General features: G+C 50.9%; 4 protein-coding genes across 4 annotated transcripts; all 4 read right to left on the reverse strand.

The window, feature by feature from the left end:
• Nucleotides 1-579: 579 nt before the first annotated feature.
• ACET3X_005112 (uncharacterized protein) lies at nt 580-3,081 on the reverse strand (the record flags this gene model as incomplete). Its single annotated transcript, XM_069451281.1, has 4 exons — nt 580-939; nt 994-1,636; nt 2,516-2,755; nt 2,813-3,081. 4 exons carry the CDS (start codon nt 3,079-3,081, stop codon nt 580-582), a joined length of 1,512 nt encoding a protein of 503 aa, XP_069307156.1.
• A 1,330-nt stretch (nt 3,082-4,411) lies between these two features.
• Nucleotides 4,412-4,896, reverse strand: ACET3X_005113 (uncharacterized protein; the record flags this gene model as incomplete). Its single annotated transcript, XM_069451282.1, has 4 exons — nt 4,412-4,414; nt 4,467-4,622; nt 4,672-4,745; nt 4,833-4,896. 4 exons carry the CDS (start codon nt 4,894-4,896, stop codon nt 4,412-4,414), a joined length of 297 nt encoding a protein of 98 aa, XP_069307157.1.
• A 1,150-nt stretch (nt 4,897-6,046) lies between these two features.
• ACET3X_005114 (uncharacterized protein) lies at nt 6,047-6,997 on the reverse strand (the record flags this gene model as incomplete). The annotated part of the gene is made up of 1 exon (XM_069451284.1): nt 6,047-6,997. The coding sequence occupies one exon, from the start codon at nt 6,995-6,997 to the stop codon at nt 6,047-6,049; it is 951 nt and encodes a 316-aa protein (XP_069307158.1).
• A 2,704-nt stretch (nt 6,998-9,701) lies between these two features.
• Nucleotides 9,702-11,958, reverse strand: ACET3X_005115 (uncharacterized protein). Its single transcript, XM_069451285.1, has 2 exons — nt 11,411-11,958; nt 9,702-11,291 (listed from the first exon to the last, which is right to left on the reverse strand). The coding sequence occupies exons 1-2, from the start codon at nt 11,745-11,747 to the stop codon at nt 9,763-9,765; spliced, it is 1,866 nt and encodes a 621-aa protein (XP_069307159.1). The 5' UTR covers nt 11,748-11,958; the 3' UTR covers nt 9,702-9,762.
• Between the last annotated feature and the right edge of the window lie 103 nt (nt 11,959-12,061).

Raw genomic sequence — 12,061 nt, forward strand, 5'->3', positions numbered from 1 at the left:
TAGCTAAGCTCCACTAAGCTTTGTGGCGCCAACAAATGCCTCAAAAAATCAAGGAATAAGCTTCGCCAAGCTGCAACCAAGAAACTTGGCGGTGAATCTGTGGATGACTGGCTTTGTGGGCCTATTCGCTCATGCACCTAGGCCCTTGACTGTGCCACAAGTGATCTGATGCATGATGTCGTCTTGCAGTGGCTGCGTAAGCGTTTGACATGGTATCGAAGGTGGAGGATCGGCGAGTGTGTTAGAATACGAGCTGAACGGCGCTTCTACACGATAAGAGACCTTACGCGTCTTACCGGTACATGTGAGCCACGCATTCTAGCAGCACTCGGAGCAGTCACTTGGGCGAGCTGGATGTTCCGCACCGACGGAAGTAGTAGAGGGGGATTTCAATCATTGACCGGCCAGGGCCGCAAGTGAGCTCATAACGACATAGCTTGCTTTGATAGGGGAATGAACTTGGAATGCTTTTAGCAAGAGGGGCTAGCGTTCTTTCGGCATGGAATCTATGCGAGGGAAAGCTGAGCGGTCAAAGCTCCCGGATGTTCCGGCGAGAACACCGGTAGCTCACACCTCCCTTCACATGTCGATCATCAGAACCTCTTTGTCCAATTTGCACCATTCAACGCTTTTGCGCCACAACGCCTGTTGCATCTCCATGTCCAAGCTGTCCGGCGAGCTCTCGACTTTCTCGACTCCTTCGAAGTAGCCCTCTTGCCCTGCAAATTTATCTGCTACTGCTACATCAACGAAGGCTATCGCAGCTTGCTCGACTGTTGTTAATCGAGGCTCAAAGTAGCTCAGCAACGGCAATAACCAAGTCGCAACTGTAATCATAATCTGCATGATCCGTGGAACGTGTGACTGATGAAAAGCCCGCGAATTGATCAGATCGAGAGGATCAACGGCTATTGCCCTGATAACTTCAGTGTCCCGTTTCTAGCAAAACGGTTAATATGGGTTTGTCTGGAATTGTTTTCATGGGGTACTAACAGTCTTGAGGCGACGATTGAGCTCATACATGACCATAATGGAAACCAGTTTGCTCACAGCATATCTCTGGAAACCTTTACCCATCTCTTCACCTTCTTTGTCAACTTTTGGATGGATCAGTAACTCTAAGTCTTCTGGCACATGAGTTGGATATCCCTTGGAGAAACTAGCTTTCTCTGGCCAATGCGCGCCACTTCCTGAAAAGACTATGCGGCCATGTACCGGGTCCATGGCACCGAGAAGCTCGCAGCAGAGAGAGAAGTGTGCAAGGTGGTTCACGGCAAGCGACATCTCGTACCCGTCCTTGGAATACTGGGGCCCATGGGCCAGATTCCAGGTCATCGCGTTACAGATGATCGTGCGGATGTGTGGCAGCTCTTTACCCTCAATCTCAAGAAGCAACGCCTTGCTGAATGTCTGGACGGTTTCTAGCGATGAGAGGTCGAGTTGCCGTATAGACACTTGCACATGGGGGTGCTGTTCCACAAGAAGACGAAGTTTTGTTGAGTTTGTGTCTTCTTCGGAATCGTCTCGGACGGTGAGAACCAGATTGAGGGACGGATATGCCTCCAGCAAGTACTTGACTGCTGGCAGAGCCAGCGAACCGTTCGCGCCAGTGATAAGAACTGTGCCTGTCATGGTGCTAGCAGTAAATCAGCAATTGGAGAAGATGTTTCAAGTGTAAGATGCTTTGCAGAACAGGGTATGGACGATCTATTTGTCATCTTTATGTACTTAGGAACCCATGAGGCATGGTTGCTGACAGGCGCCCCGTCGCATGCGCTAGTGCCGGTCACCCACCTCGCTTTCATCAATATGCATACAGACCTTGGTAGAACATATGATGAATGGTTTTGGTAATATATAAAGCTCAGCTATTCTTACGTGTGAGTTCTTGATGAAGACTGGACCGAACAAGTTATTACTTGGGCATGAATGACGCGTGGTGTCGCAGCGCAAGGTATCTGTGCTCGCCAGCCGTTCCTCCCCTCAACTACTAACTTCATGCAGTTTACCTTCCCGCTTTCCCCGTACGATCCTTCCGCACGAAAGTTCATGATATGCAGCGGTGAACCAGAGTCTAATTCAATTGCCCGCTGCCTTTCTGGTGTGGTTTCCAACGGCCTTGGCATGGGCAGCAATGTGTTTCACCACAGTTCGACTATGGCTGAGTCACCCCCCATGGGTTGCACCTGGTAGCAGCAGTGTACCCTAAACATATATGCTATGCATTGACTTGTTTTCTTACCAATTGCGGTCAGTATACATGCCTTTAGGGTACATGTTTGATACAGCCTTCTTTTCACCAGCTTCCTTATAAGTCGCGTCGACTGCCATCATAACTGACTAGCTTACCGTAATGGTACTACTTCCACTCGGCAGTAATGTCCCATTCGCGAAACCCTCCGTACATAGGATCATATAGTCGTGCCCACCGAGTCTCATACCCGCCTTACTCCATGCATCGAAATGCTTCTGCGTAGTAATAGTACCTCCAACCCTCTTCTCTGTCCTCACTGACCAGAACTGTGTAAAGGTGCGAGTTCCTTCAATCGAGGGCTTGTTTATGCGCTGACTGGTGTAGAGCTCGTAAGTGCCTTCCTCAAAAGTAAAGTTGCCTTTGCGCGTCCAAGGTTCGCCGGGTGCAAGGATGTCATACGATTCGATGATGTAGTATTCGATGAGGGGATTGCGCGTCCAACCGTACAGAGCGAGGTAGCCGGGTCCTTTGGCATCGTATGTGCCTGTGTATTTTACGGTCCTAACATCGTTCATCAGTACAGTCTTCAAAGTTGCAGTGTGTTCTTGCCACTCTTACCTTGAACCTCCAGGCTTGAAGCCCGTACCAGCTACGAAGCCACCACCGGGCTGGCCTGACCAATTGCATGTGTACTTGCCACCTCCTTGCTGGCTGCAACGGAACGACCCGCCTCCCTCGGACCAAAAAGAGTAGTAACCTCCTTGACGGGCTTCGAGTTGCTTGCCCACGGTTTCGTGGTTGATGAGCGACGTGATACCTTCAGGAGCTGCAAAGGCATTGTGAAGAGAAATTAATACAGCAGTTGTGAGTATGATGAAGGATACCATGATGGCGAGTCTGTACTGGAGAGTCTTCTACCTCGACTATGGTGGGTAGTGTAGTACTCGCAGCTTTATATCACTCTGGGAAGCGGAGAGTTGGGGGTCGTCATCGTCATTTACCGAGCTTCGGGGTGGCAGCGCGCGTGATTCTTCATTGCTGTTTCTCATTAACCATCGATCCTTGAGAAACTCCTCCTGTGGGGAGCCCATTAGCAACGGTATCTGTCAATGACTGACCCGCTACCATGAGTGGCACCGGTTCTTTACTGCCGTGTAAAGGTCTTGCTTCTGACACAGCGTACACACAGAGGTCCGAAGTGCTTATAGAGCCCGCTCATCAACTGCCGGCGGCACCTGGTACGATGGTGCTTATGATGGCCATATTAACCAGAAGTTGCCACCAATGACGGACTGTACCAGTGGCAAGCATGTTGCTCTTAATCTACGCGAAGATATGGGATGTAGCATATGACCATGACGTACCAAGTAAGGCTTCTGAAAGTCATGTATGTCAACAGGCTCGGCAGGTTCCGATGGGTTCGTGGATGCTCGTGGAGCGACGAGAGAAGGATGGAGCGCGATGCGCGGGGTTAGGCCGGAGACGCGTAGGCACAGACTCGTCCAAGTTGAGATTAGCGCGTCGCTCGAGCTACCTTCACCTATGAACACAACTTGTTTCTCACATCCACAAACTTCCAGAACTGCTCGAATACCATCTTTCCAAACTAGCCATATGATCTAGGTGAGAATGACACGCTACAAACAAGCTCCAACTAGGTCTCTGCCTCATACCCTGGGAGATGATCGAGCCACCCCTCCACTTCCTCATCAACGGAGCTCTCAACCGCGCACGCATTCATCTCTTCAACAGTCTGCGTTTTTAGCACACCTTGCATGCCTGGACTTCCACAGTAATGGAACATGCAACTATCGTTCATCACCCGCTGCAGGCTGTCTCCTTTCCACCCAAACACGTAGTCAGCATGAGTGCCGAAGCCTCTGCTATCGGAGTAGCTCCACACGAATGGCTGCGAACCATCGGTTGGCCACATATCAGCGAACGCAGTCGTGTTCCACATCGTTTCGTATGCTAGCTGCGGCATCTTGATGGGATGCGAAGCGGGGCAAGGATCAGCTGGACGGAAACCACCCCGCGTGGTAGAGAACATGTGGGATTGATGGTCGGGAGAGTCAAGGTCCACCCCATTCCAGCAAGAAGGAAAATGGCTAAACGAAAAAGACGCTATTAGTAAGTCTTGTGCGAAAAGGAGGGGGTTTCTTTAGGGAAGAATTTCGCAACTTCGAAGCGCGCAGCATACTAAGATACTAGGGGTACTTACTGTCTTGTGGTCAGTAAACTGATGACAACATCTGCTAGGATCGCCCCTTACCTGGATAGCCATGATACCAGCAGGGCATGGCTCTTTTGGGAAGTCAGGAGTCTCGTAGCCCCTAGTGAGGATGGTTTGCAGGCAAGTGTATGCCAGACCTTTCTTGGTGCCATTGAGTGTGGTCGTCGACGGATTGCCGACAGTCATTCGAAATCCCTTAGCAGTTAAACACATGTTTGGAGACAGAGTGGATGGCGCTTCTTACCGGAGGAAATGCTCTGACTGGATTCCCGAGGTCGGAACTGTCGAAGTCCTTTTGGGTATAGTATATCGTCATACCTCCCTTGATGTGGTCTGCATTCTGACCTTCATATCCTAGGTAAATCAGCATTACGCTGCATGTCGATGTAAGTAGAGTCAGCATACCGAGTTGAGCGTTCGGATAGATGGGTACGCGCTTATACGACCCGTTTTGATGTTTGAAGTACATTGCAGCTGTCCAGTAATTGGAGAAATCTACAGACAAAGTCAGACTTGACGATCAGGACGGCTTGAAGGAGCATGACCTGCCTTCAGTGTACGCGCATGTCGTACAGCTTGCCTGTTCGCCAATGTCGCCATCCATCGTAGCATTGAAGGCATTGCCACCTGCGACAGGTGTGAATAAAGATACCTGGGAGGTCAATATACATCTGGCTTACCAACGATCTGGTGTACCTTCATGTTCCTGTAAGCTTGTGATCATGTTTGTGCTGACAGTACTAACATGGGAGGAAGGTACACGACCAGGCTCCACAAGTGGATCCAGGCGCTGGATGGAGACGCTGCTACATCCAAAGCGGATCGCTGCTTGTACAAAGACAGCTTGAAGAAGGAAGAGGTATGGTCTCATAATGTTGCGAAGACCTGGGTCCTCTCTGATGATTTGATGATGCAGAGATCTCAGTGTTGAGATCAAGACAACTGTAGGTGATAAGAGACCTTGAAGGAACACAGCCCATCATGAGGTACACGTCCCGCTAGGGAGAATATTGGGGAACTCTCCGCTTCAATGAATCCGACGCGCGTGTGGAGATGAACCAAAAACGACTGCCGGCTGGCAACGCCAAGTCCTTCATGTTGCTCCTCATATACGCCGTCCAGCCGGGTAATGTGGAGGTGGGGCGTGTTCTTGCGGAGCATCGCGTTGAGCTCTCTGAACCTTTTAGCTAAATCACCATGATTACACATCGGAACAGTGTCTTACACAAGCGAGTATAGTTCATCAGGCATCGTCGACGACAGAAGCTGTAGCACTCATGGCCCGCGAGACAGCGTTGAGGCGATAGAATCTCTTGTCGTGGCTAGTAAAAGAAACAGGGAGTAATCTGAGCTGAGCGCTGTTGTGTCACAAATGTTCAAGCACAGACTTGCTCTAGCAGTTATGAAAAACACGCAGGTGGAGGTGGGTGAACAAAGTGACAGTATAATGTCTTCGGCAGACTACCACAGACGTTCCCGTAGACGACTACGAACTAGCCAGCGATTATATATCGAAAGTGCGTTTTCATGTTTGAGACCAATGCTTGAACTATTAAAAAACGATTTTGAGCGTCCAAAGTAAAGCTCTCCACCCTTGCCGCTTCCCAAGCACTTTGCATTTAGCCTACGTCTCCACCCACAACATTCCTGTATACCCATCCAGACATATTCTCAGGATACTCCATCAACTTCACAGAATTGTATGCATCAAACCTACTAAGCACGACATCCGGATACTCCGCTCGCGGCCACCATCCACCAATCTCGTCCTCCTTCCAAGCATACTTCTTGGTCTCCTCGTCGTCTACACCATACGTGTAGACAGCAACCTGGTATACCGCATGGTTCAACACCACTGGGTATCTAGAGCCGTTGACAAAAGCTTGACATCCAGGGTACTTCGATGGTTTATGAAGAGTCACACCGCCGTAGCCGACACCACATCCCTTACCCACCTGCGTCAGGCGAAGGTGGTCAAATATGTTGAATGGGTCTGTGAGAAGAAGCGACCCCGAGTTGAAGCTGTGAATTTGGCTTTGGAGTTCGGTTTCATTGATCAAACCTCTTGGGTACTTGACTGCGATACGGAACGTCTTTGCGTTCGGCGTGGCCTCAGCGATACGGGTGATCAATTCGGTTATCTTGTCTTTTTCCCGTCCAACAAGTTCGAGATGCATATTATCTGGACTGAGCTCCAGAAACAGAGTGACATGACGCACATAGCTTAGGACATTATAGAGCGGCTTTTGGTCGTCCAAGCCTGTATGGAGCTGGCGATCGATCAGATTGATACTAACCGTCATTTCTAAATCTTTGAGGCTATCGCATTCCCGGATTTCTTCGTATACGCGTGTATGCCTGAAAAGCATATTAACAAGGGGAGCGTTGTTGATGTAAACGTCGGCGAGTTCGTAAACCGTAGGAGACGGTTCAGCATTGGGACCGTTGTTCTCTCCTACGCAGGTCTCAATCTTCCATTCGAGCTTCCTGGCGTTGCGGAAGTGATTGTGGGTCTTTTTTATTCGAGGCCTATGGTCTAATTCGGAAAGAACCGATGTGATGGAAGACATGCTGATCGGAGGGGCAGGACTTCCGTGGTGTTCGATAGTTTTTTCGCACAAATTAGGTAAAATCAGAAGCAATGGGCAGTCCAGCAGTTGGCCCGGAAAATAGGCCTTTCAGTAGAATCGATAGACGATGGGTGAGAGACCCTTCCAAGTCTAGATGTTACGTCGCACGTGCTGGATGCTTGGAGAAGCGCAACTGGCAGAAGAAACAACATATAGCCGTACTCTTAGAAGCGACTCGTGGGCCCCTGACGATAGCAGATGACGCCCTAGAAGACAAAGAACCCCAGCTAGCGATCATACAGACTACATGGAATCAAATTCTGTGCTGGCAGCATTCCACTTCAGTCTTTCGCGAGAGAGTACTAGTTACAATGTATCGTTATTCAACCGCCGTAACAGCAAGGAAGACGTCGTAGATCAAAGATTAAAACCACTCCTTCGCATCTTCCCTACCTCGTTTCTCCCTCCACACTGGTTCATCATACCCAATATTCCACTTTTCGGCAATTTCTTCCGATGTCAAGAAGGTGGGTTTAGAAGGCGGCGAACTGAAAACGTATGCACCATACTTGATTACCGTGTTCCTGGTTGACGATCCGCGTCTCTGGCATAGTATGTGGTATCCTTCTGCACGCTGTACCAGCGGGAACTCGACTAGACTGGCCGGTGGCCCAGGTAGGAAACCAGAGGTAATAAATGCATTATATCGTTGTTTAGGGTGGGTCAATTCAGGGCCAGAGTTGTGTTTGAACGCCACCCGAACATTTGTCAAGTGCAGAGCTTCCTGCTTGATTGCTGTGATAAGCCTCTCGATGCTAGCCCACATCTCAGCACCGGGTACATAGCTTTTTGACAAAGAATCGATATAAGTGAGAAAAATCGTGGCGGTTCGAAGGTTTTTGAAGGCACTAGTCACTCGTTTGGAGAGGACGCCGAGGTCAACATCTTTGTCGATGCTCACTTTCGTGTATGTCGAAGGATATACTTCAATCGTCGCCGACAGATCTTTCACGGGCGCAGATTTGATGTATTCGTCGCATAAGCGAGAGTGCGCGCGAATGACACTACTGCAGGGTGCGTTGTGGAATCGTACAGGGACTTGGGTGACGATGTGACCCTTGCGGCAATCCTGCCCTTTGCTCCAATCCCACCACAAACTAACTTCATGGTAAAGGTAAATGTATATGTTATTCCGAAGTTCTCGTGGAATTGTGAGGAGATGCGGCGCTGGAGTATCGGCGGTCATTCTTCGAAAGTAACGGTGGCTCAGAGGGTTGCGATAAGCTGAGAAAGAAACTCGAGAGTAAACAAACGAGTCGAGAGTAATATATGGAGGTAGATAAGGATTCGTGTGGTACCCACTAGGGCGTGCAGTAAGCTGCATCCTGAGCCAATTGGGGAGTATATCAAATTGCTTTTTGTTGTACACGAACCGATGAACGCGGATCGGTAATTAACAGGTCCCCGTTCAGGTAGCGGGAACAGGGATAGTAGGGCAGTTGTGACGATGTGCTGTAAGGATGGGAGTAGGCTGCTAAGCGCTCGAGCAATTCGGGTCGTCATATGATTGGCGTAATCGAATTGATGTCCCGGTTATTCAAGGAGAGAGTGATTATCAGTTGTAACGAGATGCTAGAACCAGACTACAGCTTCTTCGTGACCCCGCTTCTCTCTCCATTCTTTTATCTGGTGCCCAGATATCGAAGGCGGCAACGGTGTATTCCAGTTACCGATTGTGTAAGATTGCAGCTCAAAATGACCAAGAATGTCGGAAGGTTTTCAGAAGGGAGAGTCCTTGTTTGTTCCGCTCCTAGTGTACAAATAACAGCCATGTTTCACAAGGCCATGCTGAGGTCGAGGCTGACCGGGCCATGGCTGCACCTGCTCTAGACGGTATCCCTCAGCTCGCTGCACTAGTTCCAACTCTTCCAAACAGGGTGGCGGGGAGGTCAAGAAATAACCAGTTTCGAATCGTGGATATGTGTTGTTGTGATGTTGCAGTCGAGTAGTGGTATGACACTGAAGACCAATCTGCAGGGTCGATAGGTACGGGCTCTTCTGCAGGAGCACGCAAATAAAGCGCTTCATGATAGTCCACCATGTTTTCACTCCGTCATAATCATCAGAATCGCCAGGAACGGTTTCAACGAGGATCGTGACGTGTTTGACGAATCGAGCAAAGAGGGTGTCCAAGGGCAGCGTGCAGGGTCTGGGATGTATTGGCGATGTTCGTTGATCTGGTAGTGTACCAGCAATGGAACCGCTTCCAAGGACATTTCCATCCGAGATCGTCACAGAGATTTCGTTTTTTTCGGTGGCTTTGAGATACTCGTCTCGCAAACGAGGATGGGCGTGGAGCAAGCTGAGATTGGGCGCGTTATGGACATGGTAGTGAAAGCAATGCGGAGCGAATAACTTGGTAGAACGCCATGCAGGGTCGTCCTCAGCTTTGACATACGAGTAAATGAGGTTTCGCAACTCGCGAGGGAGTGCAAGAAAAGGTGGAAGTGGGGGCGCAGCGTCGGCCATGATAGGGACGCGACACTGGTGGTAGAAGGAGCAACAACGCGTTCACGGATGCAGACTGTAGTTGGGCACTAGGTAGCCACGCGCAGCGCCAGAGCTAGTCGCACGCATCATCGCATGCAACCGAGGAGAAAATGAAAATCGCATGAGAACATTCAGTTGCATTAAATCGTCTTCTGCATGATGGCTCAATCGTCCTTCAATTGATGAGACGGTATTGTGGTACTACACATATATGACTATACGCTCCCATTAGGTACCTGGACCGCGCCATTCTCCTTTGTTCCCTCCAGAGCCTCGCCCCAGATTTGCTTGACAAGCTGCTTCTTATTGATCTTGCCCATTGCATTCCTTGGGATCGTGTCCACAACCTTCATCTCTTGCGGAATTTTGTAATTCGCGAGTATCTCCTTGAGCGCCCGCCTCATGTCCAATGCAGACCACGCTTTGCCGCCCTTGCCCGCGGTCTTGCCTTGTTCCGAAAGCACAACTACTGCAGCAACTTTCTGACCCCAAGCCTCTGACGGGAGACCAACGACGGCGACTTCGTCGACTTGAGGGAGGGAAAGCATCTCGCGTTCGATTTCCAAGGCAGAGACCTTCTCGCCGCCAGTCTTGATGATATCGGCTGATTTGCGTCCGTGGATGAAGTAGAGAGGGCCTTTAGCCCAGGCCTGGTCGCTCTTGCCCGCTCCATCGATGTTCCTCCGAACAGCGACATCGCCAGTCTTGAACCATTTGCCCTGTCCGTCTGCGTCCTCTGTGAACTCCTTGGACGTGGCCTCGGGATTCTTCCAGTATTCTCTGAAGATGGTTGGACCGCGCAGTTGGATCTCACCCTGGCGTTCGCGTTCTGTCGCAGGATCGACTTCTTCCCCCACTTGTATAATCTCCCCAGTCTCGGTGTCTACCAAACGTGCTTGGACCGAAGGAAGCGGCCAGCCGACAGAGCCGTCGATGCGATCTGTGAAATCTAATCCACACGAAAGCGCCATGCCCACTTCGGTCATGCCATATCGCTCTAGCAGCACATTGCCTCCGCTGAGCTCCGTCCATGCCGACTTGACTGGTGTGGGTAGAGCAGCGGACCCTGAGATGTTCAAGCGCATGTTGGACGGATGAAGGGCGGTCTTGGTCGCGGCTTGGAGCTCGGGCGAGAGAGTAGGATGCGACGCGAGCAGGCGCGTATATATGGTTGGGACGACGGTAAGGAAGGTAATGGGCTTCTTGGCCGGATCGGGATTCGGCAGGAAAGGAGCTGCGAGGCGATCCCAGACAGCGGTTGCGTTGAAGGGGAACTGGAACTCAATAGTGCTACCGGCGAAGAGGGGCGTAAGCAGCGCGTTGACGGTGCCGTGGATATGGTGCAGGGGAAGCACATGTAACAGCACGTCTTCGTTGCTGTATTTCCACGCTTCCAGCAGAGATTGCGACTGAGCCGTCAAGACGTCCTGAGGCAGCAATACGCCTTTGGGTCTGTTTGTTGTGCCAGACGTGTACAGCATCATGCCGCCCTTGTCGCTTGTGGGCTCCTCGAGCGTGACATAATCGTCCGTCTTGCCCGTGATGATCTTTTCCTGCTTGTAGTTGATGGGCTTGGTCTCCATGCCCTCTTGCAGCACATGGTCGGCTTGGCTCTGGAACTTTTCAGACGAGAGGAGCATAAGCGACTCGCTCTGATCGATGATGTAGCGCAACTCGTGAGCTGGGAACGTTGGCGATAGCGGTACGGCGATGGCGTGCGCGGCAAGGATGGATAGGAGCGTCACTGTGTGCAGGTTAGCTTCTTCTTCTTGTGCTGCTGCTGCTGCTGCTCTTCTTCTTCTTCTTCGTCGTCGTCGTCGCCGCCACCGTCTTCGCTGTATGCAAGGCCAGAGGAATGCGCACCTACATAGTCGTATCCGTTTTCCACCAAAAAGGAGATTCGTTGGCCCTCTGCGCTCTGCCCACGGCAGTTCCGTTGCAGCTTATCCTTTGCGGCAGCGACATCGTTCACAAGCTCCCCGTACGTGAAGGATCGCCCAGACAAAGAGTGGACTACAGCGGTGCTCTGCGCATCGTGCTTCTTGATGGCTTCGAAGATGGGCAGGCGGGGTAGCGTAGATGCCATTCTTACGGTATACAAGTGAGTGTGTGCAAAAGACTGGCAGCAATGGCTGGTGAATGGCGACGAGGATATTTTGTGTCGTGTGAGGGTGCGAGCGAAAAGATTACGCGCCCACATCGCGGCAGCGAGATGACCCGGATCAGCGCAATTGATGCAGGTTTCGAGCCTTCGGAGTACGGCAAACCGGTGGGAGATAATGCTGTGTTCAGAACCGAGTCATGTTGATGATATCACTCGAGTTCCGGCCCGAAGCGCACCGGGAGTGCTCTCTCGAGTATTGCTTGGAGAATCACATGGGCGCTCTTATACTTGTCAGTAGAGACTTGTAAAAGGTTATCCGGTCGTTGCATGGCTTTCATGGCCGCAATGGCTCGTCTTCGGAATCATGACGCGACGCCTTCCGATTTCGCCTTGGCGCCTGTCTCGGCATG

Source organism: Alternaria dauci, chromosome 4, assembly GCF_042100115.1.
Source record: "Alternaria dauci strain A2016 chromosome 4, whole genome shotgun sequence".
Lineage (NCBI taxonomy): Eukaryota > Fungi > Ascomycota > Dothideomycetes > Pleosporales > Pleosporaceae > Alternaria > Alternaria dauci.